Source organism: Marmota flaviventris, chromosome 14, assembly GCF_047511675.1.
Source record: "Marmota flaviventris isolate mMarFla1 chromosome 14, mMarFla1.hap1, whole genome shotgun sequence".
In the NCBI taxonomy this organism is placed as follows: Eukaryota; Metazoa; Chordata; class Mammalia; order Rodentia; family Sciuridae; genus Marmota; species Marmota flaviventris.
The window spans coordinates 18,150,506-18,174,873 of record NC_092511.1 but is presented as its reverse complement, the minus strand read 5'-3'; the positions used below and the strand labels follow the sequence as shown (position 1 = coordinate 18,174,873).

The 24,368-nt window shown below is 37.7% G+C and overlaps 1 protein-coding gene across 6 annotated transcripts in view; it reads left to right on the top strand.

Moving 5' to 3' along the window:
• The first annotated feature begins 1,064 nt into the window (after positions 1 to 1,064).
• The window catches only part of Itsn2 (intersectin 2), a 126,648-nt gene continuing 103,344 nt past the window's right edge, over positions 1,065 to 24,368 (top strand). For 2 of the 6 annotated variants that reach the window (XM_027937896.2, XM_071601384.1), the window contains exons 1-2: positions 1,467 to 1,667; positions 23,783 to 23,846. In XM_027937896.2, the coding sequence (XP_027793697.1) occupies positions 23,816 to 23,846 (31 nt within the window). In that variant the 5' untranslated portion in view covers positions 1,467 to 1,667; positions 23,783 to 23,815. Of the gene's footprint in view, positions 1,219 to 1,263; positions 1,333 to 1,466; positions 1,668 to 23,782; positions 23,847 to 24,368 lie in introns of those variants that run through there. The other 4 variants (XM_071601383.1, XM_027937897.3, XM_071601381.1 and 1 more) reach the window with 3 other exon arrangements.

The following is a 24,368-nucleotide window of genomic DNA, read 5'->3' as shown; positions in this document are numbered from 1 at the left end:
ATGATGGGAGGGAAATGGAGACTGGCTATCTGCCTATCAAGAATAAAAAATAGGTTTGATGTTACCAAGTGGTTGGGAAAGACTCAGAGGCTTAGACCCTTGACTATGAGCTCCAAAAAGAACCACTACAATTAATTGCTGAAGTCTGAAATGGGAATGAGACCATGTGCCCAAGAGTGGTTTGCTTGCAAAGGAGAACATATTGATTGGTCACCAGGAAGTGAGGGACCTCCTAGACTAATACCAAGGAGTCAGACCTTTCTACATCATAGACATTCAGGACTTGTCTGTCAGGAAAAACTCTGAGTGTGAGAGCGAGAAAAGCCTGTTCATCACTGTTGATGTTTGCTAAATTCCTCACGAGAGCTGGCTGGCCAGTTTAGATAGGCCTGGGCATTGCTGCCAGCCTGGCTACCTTCACCTGCCGCAACAGGTAAGAAATGGTAAGAAAGCCAGAGTCATTTGATCTCCTGCATCAAAGGAAGTCATATGGATATGAGTTTTGTACCTCAGATCGGTCCTGTCCCTGCCTCTAAAAACCAACAGACAGCTCTATTTTGCTCATTAGGAACTACTGACTCCTTCCTCACCTCAATCACAAAGAAAGCCTTTCTCTGGAAAGCAAGCTGTGTCAAGGGCAAGCCCTGGGCGCAGGTAGGTGGATCAAGTCTGGTCTTTTGTGAGGAGATCAGGAACTGGGAGGGGGTAAAAATTCCGAGTTTGAGAGTCACCGTCCGGTGGCTGTGGGATGGGTAAGCTACTTAGCTCCTGCGGGCAGAAGGGTCTGGGGGAGACAGTCTTCTGGAGCCAGCTGGGTCAGAGTACACGGGGAGTTGCTAGAGTGAGTGGGGTACAGGGTTCTCCTCGTCGGCCCTTTCTGTGAGTTAGGAAAGAGGGTGAGGGAAGGGGAATGGGTGATGCTTGGATACGGTGAAGTCCTGCAGCGGTGCCTGGGACGGGTTCCAGAGGCCCGGAACGGTCCCGTGACCAAGGGTGGGAGCAACCTCTTGCCAACGCCCGTGCCCCAATTCCCAGGGCATCGGTGTCCCCGGATCCGTGGCGAGACCTTCCGTGCGTGCGAAGGCTCCAAGGAGCGTCCCACGTAGAGAGAAAGGGACGAGCTGGGCACCGCCTGGCCCTTTCCGAAACCCTGGGGTCCACTGTGGCAGGAAACGCACCACCCAACCTCAGCATGTCACCTCGGGGAGGAGGAGCCAGGTGGGTCGTCCCAGCTCCAGGAAGGGCTGCCAGGTCCGGGGCTTCGTAGCCTCTCGGAGGACAGAGAAGACTTCGGGCAAGGCCCGCGGGGTCCGGCGCCTCGGGGCTCCGGGGGTGAGGAGCCGCGCCGGCCGCGTGGGGCTCCCGAGGGTGGGGAGCCGGTGCCCGGCAGTGCCCGGCGGGCGGGCCATCGGCTGCCCGGCCCGGCGCCCGCCTCCCCGCCCCCCGGCTTCCTGCGGAGGCCGCGGCCGCCATGTTGTTGTGGGGCTGAGGCGGCGCCGGCGGAGCCGAGCGTCCCTGACAGGCTGCGCAACAGGTTCGCGGGCGGCGGCCTTACGACCCACCGGGCGGCGGCCGAGCAGGGTCTCCCGGCGCCCGCCCGCACCCGCGCCGGGAGTGCTGAGGAGCGCGGGGTCGCGCCTGACGTGCAGACGCGGCGGGGACGCCAGGTGGGTGAAGCCGCTCACCCGGGCTGCCGCAGGGCGCGGGGCAGGTGCGGGCGCCGCCGCCACCGCCGCCGCCCGTAGCTTGGCGGGCCGGGCTGTGGCGGCGCGCGTCCCGGATGGCCGGGGCGGGGGTCGGGAGCCCGGGCGGCCCCCGCGCTAGGCCCCTGCCGGGTTGGCCGCGCCGGGCGGAAACCTTCGGCCCCGGGTTCCTGCCCCCGCGCCGCCGGGCGGACGCCGGGCCGGCCGGGACCCGCAGCCTGCTCCCTGCGGCGCGCCGGGCCCCAGCCGCGCGCGGCCTCGTCGGGCAGGTGGCGGAGGCCGCTAGGGGCCTGGGCGGCGTGGCAGAAGACCGGCTTAGGGACACCCGCACGCTTCCTCGGGGACCCATTTTATTTTGGCGGAGTGGGTTTTCCCCTTTGGTAGTGGTTGGTGCAGAGTGTCAGGTGAGCCGCATCCCGGTGCGTCAAAGTGGCCCGAGTCACGGGAGGACGACAGGAGGATGCTGGGCGTCAGCTCTCGCCGGGATCAAAGTTGGGGAAGGTGAAAATCTGACTTGGGCGTTGCTGAGTTCCAGGGTCTGCCCGGGGCGCGGAGAGGTGTGATCTCTGAAGCCAGAATAAAGTTTATTGCTCATAAAAACGAGAACGACGCCTGCCTGTGCATAATGAATGGGTAAACCGAGACTGAAACTGCAGAGGGCTTTCGTTCTGCAGACATAGGCTCTATTGGATTTATGGATCTTGTGCTTTGTTGCTGAACTATTGCCGAGAGCTAGTAGGCTTCACTTGAAACGCAGATTCATAGTGAGTTAAGAATATTTTTGACAGAGCCGACCTCTTGACGATAGGAATTAAGGTTAGCACAGAGATTAGGGCTTTACTCCGTGCTCCTGGTCTGTTTTACTAGTGTTGACTTGCTTGCGCAGAGATAGGCAAGGTGTGACTTGAAATTTTGTGTTGTTAGTCAGCTTAATTTAGGTACCAGGACTGTACGTTAAGCTTCTTAAGCCTCTCAAAGAAATTAATGGCCACTCTCTCCGTGCGTGCGGGTAGTACTCTATTGTTATGCAGCGATACATCTAAAAAAAAAAAAGTGAAAAATAAGACCTAGAGGCAACCGAGAAACATCACACAAAATCTTTATACGAATTAATAATGGAGTTCTTCACAATTTGAAGTTAGTGGCAACTCTGATGTGCTCACCTTTAGGTTTGGAGGCCGTGTCTGTGATTGCCTTAAATTTTTAAAGTGGAAGTATTTTTTGAAGAACACTGGGGTTAGGGGATGTGTATTGCTGCTGTAGTACTAACAAGCAGCTGAAAAGCTTGCATTTTTTACCCTTTAATACATTCAGTAAGTATTCCCTGTGTTCACTTTTATATTGAAAAGTAGACTGGTTTGAGAAAACTTGACCAGTATTAAATTATTGAGTACCATTGTTAGTTCAACACATCTCAAGGTTCAAATCCTGATTTCTCCCGAATATGAGGAAATATGTTAGGCTCATTCTGGGGATTTATGGCTTAAAATTTTTGTATTTTCACAAAAATAGAATACACTAATTACCCATGCTTGACAGCTTTCAGGGTTTTCTTTATCCATCTTTTTCATGTTTTCCTATTTTTATCTTTTAACCTATGTAGTTAGTATATCTCTCTTTAAAAAGTGGAAAATTTCTTACATAACCTTAGGATTTTTAGCATTCTCTGTGTGTATACGAATACACGTTTGGAGAAAGATAACTGGGGATCAAAACCAGGGGCATTCTGCCGCTGAGCTACATCCCTAGGCCCTCCGGAGGTCCAGACAGGTTCTCACCAAGTTGCTGAGACTGGCCTTGAATTTGCAGTCCTCTTGCCTCCTGAGTGGCTGGATTACATGTGTAGGCCTCCACATCCCTTGGATTTTTAGTTTTAATATATCTTTAATATAGTGTTTCACAATTTTCTATCTTTTTAATAAGAGAGAACATTTATCAGCCATCTCTTTCAACTATACTTTCTTAAGTATTATAAGGTGTCTATTGTGGTTGTCATTTTTAAAGTACTTACTAATTTTAGGCCTGTGCTATTTTTTACATAATTATTTAAACTCATCAAGACCCTAGAAGTAATTATTGTCCTCCCATCAAATAAATAAATGAAATGTTAACCTGGAGTTTAACTGACTACATCTCTGAGCTTCTAAGTACAAGAGCTAGATTTCAAGCCAGGATCCTTCAGCACCTGTGTCCACTCATCTTGGTTCAGGGAAAAAAAAGTTATATGGGCATTAAATAATTATTTATTTAATGAATGAAAGTACATACTAGGTATTGATAAATAACCAAAATTTTTTTATACACTGTACTTATAAAACATTTAAATTTTAGAAATGATTTAGAATAAGTTATTTACATTACTAAAATGTGATATACTACCATTTAACAGTACATTTCCTTGTTTCACTTTTTAGTTTTTGGTATTGATGATTGAACCCAAGGTACTTAACCACTGAGCCACATTCTCAGCCTTATTTATTTATTTTTTTTTAGGAAAAATATCAGCAGTTTATTTATTTAGCAAAGCTTATATCTAGATGAAATTTTATAATAACAACAAGAACAACAGCAATAATGAAAGATCCTAGTGCCTGATATTTGGGGCAGGGTGGGGACAGAATCCAGCTGGGAGGCTCTCAGCCTTATTTTTAATTTTATTTTGAGACAGGGTCTCTCTGAGTCATTTAGGGCCTCGCTAAATTGCTGAAGCTGGCTTTGAATTTGCAATTCTCCTGCTTCAGCCTCCCAAGCTACTGGGATTATAGGAGTATGCCACCACACCTGGCCTGTTTTTAAAATTTCTCATTTATGGGAAAGTTTGTGGAAAAAATATTTTGAAAAACAGGACAAGAAATTGTGAAAGACAGGATTCCAAGTATAAAGCAGAAAAATAAGAATGTTTAGAATTAGTTCTGTAGTTGCATAGATCTAAAGCAGAAGATGCATTAGAAATGCTCTTTTTCTGCTTGAGTTCATTTTTTTAAGTTTGTATCACCCTACAGTTATTGAGCACAGACACTAATGTTTGCGTTCTCTTGGGTAAAGCATGCATATAGATAGATATTCTTAAGAAAGAGGAACTTAACTGGTCTTAAAGGATATGAAGGCAGAGCGGAAGTTGGGGAGGAAGGGAGGAAACTGAACAGAACTAGGACAGTGAATACATCAAGAATTAATGTATTTTCACAATTCCTAAGAGGGCAGCCTATTTCATTTGAAGAATGTATAGTAGCATTTTGAGAGATTCAACTAAAAAGAATTTTACAACTACATCAGAACACTGAATAATTTAGTTGTTTACTGTGAAGCTAACTCAGTAGTGATTATGGTGTAGACATTTAGGGGTCTACTTCCAGCTGGTAGACATTTAACTTGTCTTATTTAACCAACTGTTTTATGTTTTCTGGATTCTTTTATTTGTGAATGTATGTTTATTTTAGAAAAAGTATATGTAGTTTAATAAAAATTTTGCATATTGTCATCATAACTATACTAGATGAGAATACAGGCTCTCAAATTAGACCTCCTACCCCTAGCCCCAATACTAAATAACTGTATGACCTTGGGCAAATTACTCTAATTCTCTAAGTTACTGTTTCCACATCTGTGAAATGGGGATAGAACTCATATCAGTGCTGTACGTAATGGGCCTAGTAGAGTGACTGCTGCTTAGTGTCAGTGGGTAATGTTACCTGTTATTATTCCAACTTGCTCAGTCAGAAATTTCGAACTAATTTAGCTTATTTCTTTGTTTGGGGGAGGAAGGGATCTTTGTTTTAGTAACTGGGAAAGAAATTAGCTTTTTGCCCTTCATTTTAATCTTATCAAAATAATCCATATAAGAAGTCTGGAAAATAGAGTAGAAGAACTGACACATATTCCCATCTCCTAACACCCAACAAAGCATCTGCCCATTTAGTCCCTTTAATTTCTATTACTTTGGATTATCACTTGAAAATCTTTAAATTCAGGTGAAAAGAGGACTTGATTAGAGAGATTGATGTTGGGAAAGAATAGTATCAAATTGCGCATAGTATCCAAATAGATAAGGAGCTGGCTGGGTTTCCACTGACCTTTAGGAGGGCCCTGGTAACCTCTGCTTTGCAATTTCATTTTTGCTGAAGTACTGCCATATTTGGACACTTAACCACACTACTACCCCTTCTTCCTCAGTCTTCCATCTAATATGCCTTGTGGAGCTTGTAAAATGACCACTTGAATATAAGAATTGAGAAATTGAAGTTAATAAATCTCACAACTTATATGACATTGGTGCCTTTACTTTTTAGTAAACTTGAAATACTTTTAGGGAGTTTAAGTAAGAACTTCAAAGATTAATGAAATTTGTTGGGAGTGATATGGATGGATTGGGAATGCAAATGTAGCATTCCTTCTTTAATCTTTTAAATTAAGTCCTGAAAATCCAAGTGATAGAAGAAAAGCCTTCTTACTAGAAGCATTTTAGGTTTTCCTTTGCTAAAGTTCTAGTGAAATGCTTATAAATGGATTTTTGTCTTGCTGCAGAGACAATCTATATTGGAAGGCATTCCCTGTCCTTCCATCATTCCCAGCATGTCTGGTTCTCATTCCATTGATTCTTACTTAAAGTTTTTACCTTCTTCTTTCAGCATCCTGGTTCCTACTCTTAGGGTTCCACTGTGTTCCAGAGAGCTGAGTAACTTGGATGATTGGGATGGAAAGAGCCATTTAGATTAGATACCCTGTAACTCCAAACCTCTCCAGTACCTGAGCTTTATGGTCTTTATAACATGGGGTAATTTGCATTTTGAAAGAGCACATGCTGCAGTTTACTCTTAAATCCATTGTTAATCTTGTTCTTTTCACGAGGTTACTTTTTCTCATCTTTATCTTCACTGATTAACAACAACAAAAAAAAGGGCTGAGGATGTGGCTCAAGTGGTAGGGCGTGTGGCCCGGGTTCGATCCTCAGCACCACATACAAACAAAGATGTTGTGTCCGCCGATAACTAAAAAATAAATATTAACAAAATTCTCTCTCTCTCTCTTAAAAAAAAAGTATTTCTCCCCTTTCTGCTTTAACTTTCTTTATTCCCAATTACTTTCTTTCCTCTTTAAAAGTTAAGATCAACAGAAGTTACTTATAATTCATGGTGTGGAATTCATTTGTTCATTCTCTCATTTAGCAAAAACCGAATGCTCATGTGTTAGAAACTGGTCCAAACACTAATCCTGTAACCAGTGAACAGAATATACAGAAAACTCTGCTGTAGTGGTACTTACATTCAACAAAGGGAGCAGAGACAATAATGTGTATAGAAATTAGAATTGCTAAGTGCCATGGAGAAAATAAGTGGGAAGTGTGGTAGGGAGTGTGTCTAAGTAAGGGAAGTGATTGAGTGAAGCTTTTTGTTGCCATAAAAATTAGGAATTCAAAATTAAAGGATTATTATGGATATTTTATGAGTAAAGGGTATCCTTAGTGTAAAATCAGAAACTTAACAGTATTTCAGAATACCGCATTTAAGATAAATGTTTATTGTTTTAGTAGTATTATTTGGTTTGTGCCCCACAGATCACTGAATATTTCATTTTTCTATTCACTTAAGCCAGGTGGAAGAAAGAAAGAAAATCTCCAGGCACATTGTGAGCCTAGAACAGAGATTTTTCAAATGGTTTAAAATAGATGCTTTATTTTGATTTTTCCTAAAAGTGCTGCATTGTGTTTGTTTTAAAATTCTATTGATTTTTTATGTGTACTATTTTTTATGGTGCTGAATAATAAATGTTCTGTGTAGAAAATTGGAAAGCTGTAGAAAAATTTAAAGAGCATAATAGTCACGAATAATCATATTACCTAAAGATAACCATTATTATTTTATTTTATTTGTTTTGGTACCAGGGATTGAACTCAGGGGCACTTAACCACTGAGCCACACCCCAATCCCTTGTTTGTATTTTATTTAGAGACAGGTTCTCACTGCGTTGCTTAGCACCTCACCAAGTTGCTGAGGCTGGCTTTGAACTTTCAATCCTCCTGACTCAGTCTCCTAAATTGCTGGGATTACAGGCATGCACCACCGAACCCAGTGAGCATTGTTAATATTTTGATAGATCTCCTTCTAGGATTTTTTCTTTGCAGATGATAGAATGAATTATATCATGTATTCTCTTATGTAGCTTACTATTTTTTCGGGGGGGGGGGCAGTTTTGGGGATTGTACCCAGGGTCTTAAACATGCTAGGCAAGTACTATACCATTGAGCGACATCCCTCACCTGTTGTGTAATTTACTTTTTAGCTTATTGGCATTATCAAAACATTGTTCTATTTCACTATATATGTATCTACAATATCCTTTTTTTTTTTTTTGGTACTGGGTATCGAACCCAGCGGTGCTTTACCACTGGAGCCACATCTCCAGCCCTTTTTATTTTTTTGAGATAGTCTCACTCAGTTGCTGAGACAAATCCCAAACTTTTGATCCTCCTGCCTCAGCCTCCTGAGTTGCTGGGATTACAGGTGTTCACCACCATGCCTAGCTCACAGTATATATTTATTGGCTTTATGATATGACCCTGCTACTACTGAATATTTGTAATATCTAACATTTAGTAAGTATTTAGTATATCCTAGTTATTTTTTTTGAGATACTATATGTATTTTTACTCTTTAGCTTCTCTGTAGCAGGTGTTCTGTTACTTACTTTACACTTGGGAAAATTGAGCAAGGATAGGTTTAATAATTTGCCTAAGATCACACAGCTAGTGATTGGTAGATCTAGGATATGATCTCAGTCTGACTTTGATACTGTGCTTTACTATATTGTTCATCTAATATTAACGTAGTTTCTATTTTTTGTTATTTTAAATTATGCCATATTCAATGTCCTTGTAGCTGTATTTGCGTTCACACTTGTGATTAATTCCTTATAATAAATTTCTAGTAGTGGAAATATTGGATTAAAAGGTATGGGTATCTCTAAGGCCCATGTAAATATATCACTGAGTTGTCTTTCAGAAAAATTCATCAGTATCAAAGTATGAGTAAAACCAGTCTTGTTTCCCCATATCCTTGGAAACATTGACTTAAAAAAATCCAGTTTTGACTACCTTTTTTGAATTTCTCTCTGAGTAATTAAAAAAGGTTCTGATTTTTTTCATTTTTCTTGAGAAATACTGATCTCTGCCTTTTTCTTTTTTTCACTGACATGCTTATTTCATTTATTTCTAAGATTTTTTTGTTGTTTTTATGGTGTTGGGAATCAAACTTAGGGCCTGGCACATGATAGGCAAGTGCTATATCCCTAGCCCCTAAGAATTCTTTATATATTAAGAGTAAAACCTCTAAGGTATAGGTATTATCCTCCTACCCCCAATTTGTTTCTTAGTTCTTTTTTTTGGGTGAGTGTGTGTGTGTGTGAATTTAAAAAATAATAATAGCTAACATTTATATAGTACTTATTTAAAAAATTTTTTTTTAATTATAGATGGACATAATACCTTTATTTTATTTATTTTTATGTGGTGCTGAGGATTGAACCTAGTGCTTCATTAAGTGCTAGGTAAGTGCTCTACCACTGAGCTACTACCCCAACCCTGTATAATACTTCTTATGTTAATATATACTAATTGTTTTACATTTATTCATTTAATTTTTACAATTTTTCCTATGAGGTAGTGCTAGAGTAGCCCCATTTACAAAGTCCTTTGACATTGTCTTTTAAATTGTCAGACTTTCTCTGTGCTGTTGGCCATTTTTCTTCCCAATTCCTAAAAATCTCCTTCCTTCTTATAGCCAGCTACTGGATACCTGTTGTTAAGTCTTTTGTCACTCAGTTTAGGAGTCATTTCCTTGGGGATTGTTCATCTAATAATTTTGAACTTTCCTAAGGTGTCCTTCTTCTATCCTTCATAATTATAGCAGTTATATGGAATTATAACTTTAGGTCTTATTCTTCTTCTGCATTCCCTTCTCTTATACCTCTGATGACACAGTAAAAATTTGTTGATTTGAGTGCTCATGGTGATGCTGGTGATGTCAAGAAGTGAATCAACCATCTTAGTATATAAGTAGAAAGACTTACACTGAGGAAATAATATTGAAACTGGGCTTTGCAGGCTAGTGGGGGAGAAGGGAAAGAGGAAGAAGCCCAGAGACTAAACTTGAGTAAAAACAAGTTCTGGGAGGTTGTTTAAAATAATTTAGAGGATTACTAACCTTGCCTGTGGGAAAGTCTAAGGAATAAATCCTTTGACCCCAGTATATTTTTTTACAGTTCAGAATGTTTGAATCTTCTAGGTTGTATATCTGTACTCCCATAAAACAGCTTTAAATTTCTCTTCTGATTCCCCCCTTTATTAATGTAATGGGAGAAGTTGGAGGGAGAGTTCTGACCTCATCTTGGTAAGATTCTGAAAAGCATTGGGAAGTTTGATGAATTGATAGGCTAGTCCACTAGAAGCCTTCACCAGAAGTCCCAGAGAACAAGCCCTGAGTTTTTAATCTTTGGAGACTTCAAGTTCCTTTCCTATCTTTTTCCAGGCTGTGAACACATTTGATTAGACCTCAACTCTTTTTCTCCCCAGCCTGTTTTGTTTCTGACTTCTGTTCTGGCTTTGATAAGAGATGTTCTCTTAATTTGCTAATTTAATTTTGAGATATACTTATTGCTGGTGGTGAAGAAGAATAAATGAGCACTTAATACATATTAACAATGTAATTGTCATTTAGGGTAAATTCAATTCCTTTATAAATCTTTTTTCCCCTTTAAATTTAACTTTGTTTCTCATATGTAACTTAAACACTTTTATGAAAGCAATACATGCCAGTTGTTGAAACTTTGCAAGATAGATTTGGAATGACTTTTTTTTTTTTTTAACTATTATCCACTGACAATTATGTTTTGGTGTCCCCTTTCCTGAGTCTTTTTTGTTTGTTTGTATCTATGTATATATTGTATACATATTACAATGTAACATTGTCGTAAGGAACAGTGGGTTTTACTAATTGAGATTTTAGTTCCAGCTCAGCCTATTAACTTTGTAAGTATAACAATTTCACTAAATCTCAGGTTTTTTCTTTAGAAAGTGAAGATTTCAGCCAGGTGTGGTGACACATGCCTGTAATCCCAGCTACTTAGGGAGGCAGAGGCAAGAGGATCACAAGTTTGAGCGGTGTTGGCAACTTAGCCAGACCCTGTCTCAAAATTTAAAATTGCTGGGGATGTAGGTCACTGATGGAACACTTGCTTATCAAGTGTGAGGCCCTGGGTTCAATCTCCAGTTCTGGAATAAAAAAGTGATATCATAATAATACTTATCTTTGTTGTAGTAAGGATGAATAGGCAATATATTTGATATGACCATATCATAATAAATATAATAGTAATAATCAGGCCTGTTCATTGGTTAGGTTAACGAGGACTCTGCTCTGTACTACTGTCTGAGTGAGGGGCACTATTAATCTTGCCTTTCTTTTCTGAAATAAAATTCAATTAAGTCTCAAAAATTTGTTTTTAACATTCCCAAGGGCCCATGAAAATATTTAGTGAGGCTTCCTTTAAAAAGTGTGATTTATCTTGGGTCAGTCTTAACAATTAGTGAATGCCTAAGGTCTGGAGACCCTCCTAGGGTGGCCCTCATAATGGTGTTATCAGTGATAGCAAGGGCTTGGCACTTGATAAGTATTGCTTTTTTGCTACTGTTTTTCTCATAATGATAAATATACACATTTAAATTCTAAGAACATAAGCAGTTTTCATGTTACATGGTTTATTAGTTGTTTCACATGTGCTAGGTAAGTGCTCTACCACTGAGCTACAACCCCAACCCTATATAGTACTTCTTATATTAATATATTTTAACTGTTTAAAAAATTAGTTTTATTAGGATTTAATTCACATATATGGATTTGATTTTAAAGGTGGTAGCATTACACTTGGCTTAGTATATTCCATTGTTGGACACTTAACATTATTTTCATTTTTTTTCTGTAATTACTAATGCTGCCATGAACATCTTTGTAAATAAGCATTTTTCATATTTACTATTATTTCCTTATGACAGATTAAGGAAATTAAGTTGGTAGGATTCTTTTCTTTTTTAAATAATTTTTTATTTGGAGATGGACATATTCTTTCTTTCTTCCTTTCTCCCCTTATTCCTTTCCTTCTTCCTTCCTTTTTTTCTTTCATTTTTATGTGGTGCTGAGGATTGAACCCAATGCCTCACACATGTGAGGCAAGCACTCTACCACTAAGCCTCAGCCTGGGATTCTTGGTATATATTTTCAAATTATCTTCTGAAGAATTATTCTGATTTTTACTTCTTTAGGCTATGTCTACAAGCACCCAGTTTCTCTCACCATTGCTAGCCCCTGGGTATTAGCCAAGGTGGTTTTTTTTTTTTTTTTTTGGGTACCAAGGATTAAACCCAAGGGGGCACTCTAACCACTGACCCACATCCTCAATCCTTTTTTTATAGTTGTTGATGGGCCTTTATTTTATTCATTTATTTATATTCATTGCTGAGAATCGAACCCAATGCCTCACACATGCTAGGCAAGTGCTCTACCACTGAGCCACAACCCTAACCACCCCCCAGTCCTTTTATTTTTTAATATCTTTACTTTATTTTTAATTTATTTTTATGTGGTGCTGAGGATCGAACCCAGTGCCTCACATGTACTAGATGAGCACTGTACCGCTGAGCCACAACCTAGCCCCCTGTCCTTTTTTAATATTTTATTTAGAGACAGGGTCTCACTGAGTTGCTTAGGGCCTTCCTAAGTCTCTGAGGCTAGCTTTGAACTCATGATTCTCCTGCCTTAGCTTCTCTTAGACTCCTGAGCCCCTGGGATTACAGGCATATGCCACTGTGCCCGTTTTTTTTTTTTTTTTTTTTAATGTAAGTTTATAAGCAGAAACAGAACAAAACTTCGTATTCATTTTCTTTCTTATTAGTAATGTTAACATTTATTAGTCAGTTTTATTTCCTTCAGTAAATTATTTGAGGTCTTGATGTATTCATTATCTATTTTAATAGCTCTCTGAACATTAAAAATATTAATTGATCATAATAATTTGTCGTGATTTTTCCCCATTTGTTTACTTTCTAATTTTGTTTTCGAAGGAATTCTTAAATAGTCATATAGATGAATTTTTATTCTTTCCTTGTGTCTTCCTTGTATTTTAGAGCTTCAAAACTCTGAAAATTATCTTTGTTTCAAAGAGGCGATATTTTACGTGAAAGTGATGCATCTCTCCAAATTTTTCCCCATATTCATTTTGAGTCAAGTAAATAGTTTTGCTTTAATGTTTACATTTCATATGAGACAGATGGGAATAGGCTAAGTAGTTTCCCCCCCCTTCTCTTCACAACAGTGGAAGCTGAGTCACATGCTATTGTTAGGTGTTTTTTCCCTTTTGTATGGGTGAATTCTCACAAGTTCAGAGTTATTGACAGATTCTTCTAAAATCAGTTTAATTTATAGCTTCAACATAATTTTACTAACTGCTTCAGTATTAATTTATCATTATTTTCTTTTATGCCCTCTTGTTGATTATTTGTGGGCAAAACTGAACATTTATAAAAATCCATGCTTATAATTTGTGTTTAAACATCCTAAACTGCAGAGACTAAGTTGCAGAAATAGAACTGAGAATTAAATTTGTGTAGAGACATTTATCTTCTTTGAAGCCAATTATTAATAGAATTAGTACTGAAAATATTAAAAGTATGTTTTTCTCAAATATTTAAATGAGAAAAACATTCTTTTTTCTTTTATTTTTTATTTATTTGATTATTTTTTTAGTTGTAGGTGAAGACAATGTCTTTATTTTTATTTATTTATTTTTTAATGTTGCGCTGAGGATCGAACCCAGAGCCTCATGCGTGAGGCAAATGCTCTACCACTGAGCTACAACCCCAGCCCTATTTTTATTTAAAACAATTTTTTTTAGTCGTAGGTGGACACAATATATTTATTTATTTATTATGTGGTGCTGAGAATCTAGCCAGTTCCTCACATGTGGTATAGCCCCAGCCCCAGAGGAAAACATTCATTTTTGTATAAGTGATACGACTATGTTTGTTGTTTCAGTGAAATCGTGTTGGTTAATGACTAGTTTAATTAATATTGATTAACAGTTGTAATAGCCATCATTTACATGCACCTTCTATTTGCCACATGGTGTCTGAGCCTTAAAATAACTTGGCATTTAGGTACAATTATCCATATTTATAAATTAGCAAATTGAGGCTATATCATGTCTAAGTCCAGAAACCTGGGGAGTCATTGCACTGAGATTAAGATTCAAGTTGGTTGATCTGTTTTCAGAGTTTAAGTTCCAGTGTATTAGTCTGCTTGTCCTCTGTGCAGTTGAAAGTATGCTAATCTCTTATAATCAAGGGTTTATGCTTGAAGAATATTTTAGTGTCTACCATGTGGTTGACTGCTTGGCACTAGGTATGAAGACATTAATAGGAGCTTGCAGTCTAGTAGAGGTAGGGCAGGCAGAAAACAAAACCTTTTAATGTTAGATAGTATTATATTAATGAGCTAAAGACAAGATGAAATGTAGCAAAGGGAGTTTTCATGGAAAAGGTGGCAGTATCATTGAGGAGGCAGGTAGTTCCACAATAGAGAGGGCACATGGGAATAAGATGAAACTGAGGTGGAATGGGAAGTATTTCAGTTCTTGAAAGGTAGGGGTAAAACCTTCCATTCTGTCTAATCACAATGGAATGAAATTAGAAATCAATGATATAATAAAAAATAGAAGCTACTCTAACACTTGGAGACTAAATAATATGCTATTGAATGATCAGTGGATAGCAGAAGTAATCAAGGATGAAATATAAAAAATAGAGGCAAATGAGAATAATGACACAACATATCAAAATCTGGGACACTATGAAGATAGTTCTAAAAGGAAAGTTCACAACCCTGAACTCATTCATTAAAAGACTAGAAAGTCTCCAAATAAATAACTTAAGATATAATGACATCATAAGACTCTGGAAAAAGAAAAACAAATCAATGCTAAACACAGAAGATGACAGGAAATAATTAAAATCAGAGAATCAATGAAATTGAAACAACAAAAATCAAAACAAAAGGTTGGTTCTTTAAAAAAAATTAATAAAATTGATAAACCTTTAGCTATGCTAATGAAGAGAAAGAGGGAAAAACTCAAATTTCTAAAATTCATGATGAAAAGGAAATGGACACCTCTGAAATACAGAGGATAATCAGAAACTATTTTGAAAACTTATACTCCAATAAAATAGAAAATCTTGAAGACATTGACAAATTTCCTAGAGACATATGACCTACCCAGATTGAACCAGAGGAGGACATGGTAAATTTAAACAGATCAACTTCAAGCAATGAAATTGAAGATACTATCAAAAGTCAACCCAAAAAATAAAAGCTCAGGATGGGATGGATTCTCAGTTGAGTTCTATGAGACCTTCAAAGAAGAACTAACACCAATCCTCTTCAAACTATTCCATAAGATAGAAAGAGGGAACCTTTCCACACTCATTCTGTGAAGCTAGTATCACCCTGATCCCCAAACCAAAAACACATCAAGGAAAGAAAACTTCAGGCCAATATCCCTGATGAACATAGATTCGAAAGTTCTTTCTCTGTTTTTTTTTTTTTTGGTGGGGGGATGGGTACCAGGAATTGAACCTAGGGGCGCTTAACCACTGAACCACATTCCCAGCCCTTTTTTCTATTTTATTTAGAGACAGGGCCCCTGAGTTGCTGAGGGCCTCAATAAGTTGCTGAGGCTGACTTTGAACTCTTGATCCTCCTGCTTCAGCCTCCTAAGCCACTGGGATTACAGGTGTGCGCCACCATGCCCAGCAAAATATTCTTAATAAAATACTCACAAATCACATACAAAAACACATTAAAAAGATAGTGCGCCATTATCAAGTAGGTTTCATTCCAGCAATGCAAGCTTGGCTCAACATACAGAAATCAATAAACGTAATTCACCACATCAATAAACATAAATACAAGAATCACATGATTATCTCAATAGATGCAGAAAAAACATTTGACAAAATACAGCATCCATTCATTTTCATTTTTTTTGAGAGAGAGAGAATTTTAATATTTATTTATTTATTTTAGTTTTTGGCGGACACAACATCTTTGTTTGTATGTGGTGCTGAGGACCGAACCCGGGCCACACGCATGCCGGGCGAGCGTGCTACCGCTTGAGCCATATCCCCAGCCCAGCATCCATTCATTTTCAAAACAGTATAGTGACTGGATTTTTTTTTAAATCATCAGATAAACTCTTACAAAGAAGCCTCAATATGAAATATTTAAAACTAGAGCTTCTCTCATTGAAGTGGTTATTACTTCCCAACTTTTTACTCTTTTTCTTTACTCCATTTTTGTTGAACGTCCTTTAAACTTCTAGAACACTAGGGAGCACAGTTTGAAGACTGCTGGGTTCTTTAAGGTCTCTTAACTCTTAAGATTAAGTTAATTCTTCAAAATTACATTACTCAAATCACAATGTCTTTAGGAGACAGTAGGAGTGGTCCTATTGTAATAGTGGTTCTTTCCTTCTTTCAACTAGTCACTGTCTTTGGCTCAGAAACTAACTTTCTTTGTAACAGTCCCTGTCCATTACCTATACAGTGTCATTCATTCCAAGGACACTGGAGTTCACTCAGTTTGTCACTAGTCTCATGTTAGGTAATTGTTAGACAAATATTACCTCATTTGTAACATGTCCCATACTTTGATTTATTTCCCAAGTAGTGAGAGGTCTATTCTCTGGGTTCTCATAGTATTTCTCAAATCCTTTTATTATAATGACCATTCATATTTGATGAATGAATAAAAAAAAAGTGAATGGGTAGATGGTGAATAGGTATGTACTCTGAATTTCTTCCTAGTGTAGAAACTAAAGTAGTAGGCACTTTTGCTCCAGTCATTCTCATATAGAACTGACTTTGATCTCTTTGGGAACTAGATGAAGCTGGAATAATTTTCTAAACTAATCAGCAAGTATAGTTTTAGAATTGTCCTTGTTTACCTACCGTGTGCTGGAGTGGAGGAAGCACTAAAAAGTTTTATAAAAATATACCTTCAGGAACTTGACTGTGTTGCTTTCTTTTTTTTTTTTTTATATTTATTTTTCAGTTTTTCGGTGGACACAACATCTTCATTTTATTTTATTTTTTTTATGTGGTGCTGAGGATCGAACCCAGCGCCCCCCACATGCCATGCGAGTGTGTTACCGCTTGAGCCACATCCCCAGCCCTGTGTTGCTTTCTTGAATGTCAGGTCTTTCCTCAAATTTAAAGCAAGCTGTAGTTAACTAATATGATTCAAAGTATAATTGAAAAACCCAAACTTTCCTCATAACTCCCAAGCAAAAGCCTGCAGAATTCAATGAGAAATAAACTTCTGTTTTTAAACATATACTTAAAAGAAGCAATCAAGTTACAGAATAGCTATTTGCAGGAGACAGTTTGGTTTAATATCCATGGCTCTGGTGTCTGTCGAGTTTTGAGGAAGCAATTTGGAGCATTATCTGCTTTGCACCAGACCTTTCTGCATGTTAGTTTGGCTTTGCCTCTTTCCCTGCTTCCTTTGCTTTGTTTGTTTCCGTGTCAACCATATTACCCATCTACTCAGTTTATTTGTTTAGCAAATAAATCTTGTTTTCTCTGGGAAGTCTCATTTATGAACTAGTCATATAGAACTAAATAAGGAAAATGTGAAATGGAAATGCAGTGAGCTAAATGAGGTTATTATGCATTGAACTAGTATTACAGACATAATGAGGAGACAGTGACTAACTGCTAAAGAGGATAGAAGTCTTTTAAAGAAAAATGATGTTTGAGGAGGAGTTGAAGAATCAGAAGAAAGCACCATGACCACGATAGATGGAGCAGTTCTTTATGAAGGAACAAGGGAAAGAAAAAAAAAAAGAAAGGTCATCACTGTTTCAAGAAAAGGTTGGTGTACCGAGGACCAAAGAATCAGGGAAAGTGTCTTCAAGTGAAAGTGTTAGAGTAGATTGGGGTGAGATTCTTCATACCAAGAAATTTGGATTTTAACTTGTATTCATTGGAAGACTTTATGCAGGATAGAAATGTTAATGAGTGTTTTAGGAAAAAACTAGTAGCTCTGTGGATGGGTCCTAAAGATGGGAAACTGTTTTAGGAGGTTTTTGTTCTAATTCACATAATAGCCTAGTGATCAGAGTCTCCAAATGATGGACCTGGACATCTATAGAATTTGTCAATGTCCCAGGTGATGTGATTGGGCAAGTTGGGAAACTGTTTTAAAAATAGGGCACTGGACATGCACATCAGAGATGTGGTTTCTGAGACCAGTTTTGCTATTTAATTTGTGAGTTTGTACAAGTCTCTTAGTTTTCTCTTCTTGAAAATTGTGCAGTTTTGTATTAAATAATTACTATAAGTCATCATTTCTATAGTTCTCTGCTTCTGAAGAAAAATCTGACTGTAATTGAGCCACTTCTTACAATGGCTAAGATTTGTGCCACCCCTCCACCTACTGACCTTCTGTAGATGATTTCCTGCTTCTGTCCTAGCATTTCTATTTTTCTTAATATGAATACATTTTCTTAATTCTTCAAATTATATTTGGTGATTTCTCCAAATTGCATTTGGATTATATTAAAGCAGTCTCCTTTGCTTTATACCTTGGGTTGAACCTATGATGTTTTACCAATGAACTACATCTCCTGCCCTTTTTGTTTTTATTTCGAAATAGGGTCTTGAGAAGTTGCCAAGGTTGACATTGAACTTGCCATCCTCCTGCTTCAGCCTCCCAAGTTGCTGGGATTACAGGGATGTGCCACTACATCCTGCTCTAATACATATTATCTACCAAGTATATTTTCTTGGTTTCTACAAATGGTATGGCAGTTCTGTATTATTTTTTTATAGAGCAGAAAAATATCCACATGAATATTCTAAATAGATAACTAGCACAGTTCAAATTATGATGACTGCAAACTTTCAAAAATGCCCCTAGTAACATGTCATTCCTTCTATAGAGTAGAAAAGGGTGTTTGTTGGACAGCCACCAGGCATGTAACAGAGGAGATGTTGCTTACTCTTTTTCTTCTTTTCAGAGGATTATACCAAGAGGTAAGTTATCCCCAATTTAGGTATGTGATTGATGTCCTGTGTGTTAGGAGGCAGCCTCGACTTGTTTTTCTTCTCCCCTACAAAGAAATATACCAACATTAAGTTTACCTGTGCTTATAGGAACCTATGACCTACTCATCATTAATTGCTAACTCTGTTTAAAAGAGAGGAGAAGGGAAGTTTGTGGGCTTTAGAGTTAAGATTGGCATCAGATATCATCCTGGTTTCATGATTGAATTTGGGCAACTAATCTAACCTCTTAGCTTCATCATCTTTGAGATGAATATAATATCATCTGACTTGCAGGGATCTTGTGAGGAGTATGAAATATTATTATCAAGGGTGTATAAAACTTCTTGGACAGAACCTGGAAGGTATTGGATTCTGTGAATATTAAACATGACATGTGTAGATCAATAGAAGTATGTTGAATTAATAGTAAATACTCATTATTAACTATTATAATTATGTGAAGTAAAACATAATTGTGTTTTAAAAATGTAAAACATAGTCTTATATATCTATTGTATTTTTCACAATTTTATTTTTAATTGCAAGTAGACTAGAATTGTTTATTCATGAGGTAATTATTCCACAGTGGGGCAGAGAGAATTAGTCTAAATATAACATTTGCAGTGGTATGCTTTAAAAATTTAATGATTCCAACAAGTTATTCTATCATATATTTATTTATTCATTTTGTGGTACTGGGGATTGAACTCAGGGCCTCACATATTCTAGGTAAACACTCTACCATTGAGCTACATTTCCAGCATTTTGATTTTGTTTTGAGACCAAGTTGGGTGTTGCCAGGCTGGCCTTGAACTTGCAACCATCTTTCTTTAGCCTTCTAAGTAGGTGGGATTATAGGTATGCATATAGGTGCCAGTGCCTGGCACGCTACCATATTTAGATATTATCGTGGTTAATTAGATGTTGTATACATATGTAATGTTATGATATGGTATCTGTATATGTGGAGAGCTAAATCCCACATAGGAAGCAAGGAAGGTTCTGTAATATTAAGTACCTTCAGTTTATCATAAGGGATTTGCCCTTCCTGTCCATCATTCTCTGGTTAGGACCATGCCTGTGATTATTGAGCATTTACCATATGGCACTGTTATACTCACAGAATATATGGTGACTAGCTAAAGATTCTAGATAGATGACTTATAAATTTACACCTCCATATGATAGATTAAGGCTTTATGACCATGGCATTCTATTCCTCGTTTGTCTTTCTGTTTGTTCAAACTATCTTTAGTAATACACTTGCTGACATATAGACTTATGTGTTATATGTAATACTGTTGGTGAATTTTCTCCTGTTTTAAAATTGTCTTAGTCACAGAAAGCTAACAAAAGAGAGGTGCTTGCTACTGCATGTCTGTAAATAGGTAGTTACTCTGCAGGTATACATCTTATTTTGGCTTTACATTGCTTTCAATAATTTAATATTGAGGAAGTAAAAATGTTTTGCTTGTTTGTGTTGAACCACGACTCCAATTTTGAATCAAATAAAAGCAAGCTTGTATTTGTATACACAGGAACTGGCTAGGACTCTCTCCCAAAATCCCAGGCTAGTAATCATTACCCCAGCTCTCCAGGAACATGGTTTTATAGCACAAAAAGTTGCAGAAGGTGGGTGTCTTGAGTACTTACATATAACAGGATTTTGACAAGCATAGTACAAAGGCAGATAGTAGGTTAATGATCTACATGGCATGATATTTCAAGGTAGGGAGTAAATTCAGATCCCAACATCAGAATTTATGCCGCTGAGGTTTCAGAGAGGGTTGTTATCTGGTCAGGAGGAGCCAGGACTTATAAGGCGTCAGTAAGATTTTAGAGAGGGTTCTTATCTGTCAGGGAAAGCCAGGCATGGGTGAGTTCAAGGCATTCCAAACAAGTTTAGAAATCAGAGTAATTTATAGTAAAACAGAAATTAACTTTTCATGACTTTGTGATGTGATGGCTTCCAATCTTAAAATGGAGTTATCCTGGGTTCATCAGTCTGTAGAATTTCAGTATTTTACGAAGTTGTAGTCCTAACTTGGTTTATAAGACTTCCTTTTGTGTAAATTTTTTAGCTGGTCACACCTCAGTTTACCCAGTCTCACAAATTCTGAGAGTTATCTCTTTGATTCCTTTTATTCCATAGTCCCTCATATCTGAAGTCAGTGAATTCTGCTTGTTTGAACTCTTCACTGTTTCTCCAATTCATCCCATCTTTGTTCTTGCTGCCACTGTTCTAGATCAAGTGCTGGGTGTTGCTCTCGGTTCTTCTGTGATTGATCTCCCTGCTTTAGTCTTGTACTTTTCTTCATGTTGATTGTCAATCTTAAATATAAGTTCTTCTCCTTAAAACCTTGTAAAACTCCTGTCACCTACAGGTTCAAGTCCAAGATTCTGAAACTTACGGTTATTCCCAATTCTTACTCATCCTTAAAGTTTCAACATAGTACCTTCTTTAGGAGTTTCAACTACCCCTCAACAGTTTTGGCATTATTTTTCTGAAAACAAGTCCAATACCCAGAGTTCACCTTTTGAGAAAGGAATGAAGAAAACCAACCCAAACATAGTTGAAGTTTCCTCCTACCCAGTAAAAGTAGACAGGTGAAGTCTAAGTGTGGTAACAGGTTTAAAGCTCCATTGCAGTAAAGCTTATTACATAAAGAAAGAATATACACTTTGGCAGGGAGGATGATATTATAATAGCAATATATAGAAAAGCTAGGAGTCAAAGGCAGTGCCATTCAAAAGTCTCAGTGAAGGTTTACTCATCCCTATTGCCCAGTCCTGGCTTATCCTGATGTAGATGGATGTATCAGACTGTCAGTCCCTGATTCCATTAACCATTCTTATGTAAGTTAAATCCTTTTGCTTATCACACAGTGATATGGTTAAAATGTAATAAATGGCCTGAGCACAGTGGGTCATGTCTGTAATCCCAATACTTGAGGGGCTGAGGCAGGAGGATCACAAATTTGAGTTGAATCCGGGCAATTTAGACCCTGTCTCAAAATTAAAATAAAAAGGGCTGGGGATGTAGCTCAGTGGTAGAGTGGCCTCTGGGTGATTCAATCCCCAGTACAGAAGGGGGAAAAAAAGATTAAATAGTTTGCCCTATAGGGAGAAAAGCTGCTGCTAGTTGTCATGTAAATAAATGAATTGGATTTATGTACAATTTTTTCTGTTAGTTTGAGTCACTGAATAGATATGAAATACAGTCATATTTCTGCTCATTAAAACTGAGGATTAGATTCATAAGCAAACTGCATTCACTAAGATATGTGTACCTTGTAACACTTCCTGGCAGCTAGTCAGCCAGTTTTACTGGTGACACCGTCTGTCATCATGTGTACCACTTTATGCCTGCTTTGTTTAAAATGGCCTGTGCAAATATTTTTCTTAGGCTTATAAAAATACTAATATTTAAATGACTTGGAGAAATGAATGAAATGCTAAGTGGGCTTTTGTTGTAGTATTATTTTCCTTTTTTTCGGGGGGGAATACTATGGTTTGAGCTGAGGGACACTTTACCACTGAGTTATATCCACAGCCCCCCTTTTTTAAAAAATATACATTTTATAGTTGTAGTCGGACACAATACCTTTATTTAAAAAAAATTTTTTTAGTTGTAGTTTGACACAATACCTATATTTTATTTACTTATTTTTATGTGGTGCTGAGGATCAAACCCAGTGCCTCGCATGTGCTAGCTGAGCGCACTACTGCTGAGCCACATCTCCAGCCCCTCCACAACCATTTTTTTTTTTTAAATTTTGAAACAGGGTCTCCCTAAGTTGTTGAGGTTGCCAAGGTTGATCTTGAACTTGTGATCCTCCTGCCTCAGTCTCCCAGGTAGCTGAAATTATAGAAGTGCCACATCTTGCCCAACTCCATGGTTTTAATTACCAAGCACATTACTATAAATTTGCTAGGCCTTCATTTTCCCTGGCTAGTCCTACCCTCAAAATCCATGAGACAATGCTGAATTTCACATTTATTCACAGTTAAATGATGAAGTCAGATTTCAAAAGGATAATGCATTCTCCCTTCCTAGATGTTTGCAAAATAACAAACCTTTTATTAAATACACACTATATGTCAGGTAGTGAGTGCACTGGATTATGTTTAATATTTTAAAAATATCCCTGCAGAGTATTTTTATATAGATGAGAAATTTGAGACTGAAAAAAAGGTTAAATAACTTTTTCATGATCACAGCTAGGAAAATAGATTGAATTTGAACCCAGAGCTGTTAATTTCCGGAGGCACTTCTCTTACTAGTAAAGAATGCTTGCCCAGCACATTTAGTTATGTTTAAATAAACGTGTATTTTAATAATTATATTTGTATTTTAAACTAGTTACTTTTAGACTTTTTTTTGCAGTGCTGGGGTAAACATAGGACTTCACACATGCTAGGCAAGTGTGGTATCATGAGCTATAGCTCCAGTACCCTAATTTAGACTATTTTTTTAAACTTGTAGGGCTTAAAGAGCTCTGCTGCATTTATTTTGAATATTTTTATTGTTTGGGATTTTTTTTAAAAAGAAGAGTATTATGGATTTCCATCTATTTTTACATAATTTCCCTGAGATAAATTCTTACATAGTTAAAACAGCACTTCCTCGCTCCTAAACTAAATTTCTGTAAGAATGTTGGTTCATACCAAGGGTCTATTTATTCAGTATTTGCTATTAAATATGTGGCTGTTTCTTTTAAATGGTTATGTATTTAAGGCAGCACCATTATCCAACAAAATCTCCCACCCTTCCCCAAATGTAAATTCTGCCTGTTCAGCAGAAGCTCTGCATTGTTTCCCATTAGAAGTGTGAACTGAAGGGGACAGACATTCCTACTGCTTACTGAACGTACTAAGCTGTGATCTGCCCTTGTTGTATTATTAATGGCACCATGTTTTTATGTTGCAGATGGATAAGAGCTAGCAAGAAAAATTCAGGACCATGATGGCTCAGTTTCCCACAGCTATGAATGGTAAGGAGCTTTGTGCTTGTGGCAAGATGAGAAGGATATGTATGGGCTTTTCTTGGTAGATAATTTTTCTTGACCTTAGAAATATAAAATTGAAGTATTCTTGTTGAAAATATTAATTAATAATTTATTTCAGAACACTGCATGTATCTCCCATTAGAATATTATGCAGTACATTTCACATATCTAATAAGCATGTTCTGCACTATCATTTGGAATGTGTGCTTGTCATTGAATAGTTAAAAATAACTTGTCATTGAACAGTTAATGATTTTGTGTTTTGTGCATAAAACTGGAGGACAAAAAACAGAGTGCTTTAGGTGAAGAGTAAGGATGTTTTTGATAGTGTGATGATTGAAGACAGATGAAACCAATAAAAATTCATTTACTAATACACATATAAGATTAAGTTTTCCCTTTACAAAGCATTTTATATGCTGACATATATAATTTTTAACATGAAACATTTTAAAAGAAAATGTGTAAGTAATTTTAGTAATGAAAACTTTTAAAGCTTGTGTTCTG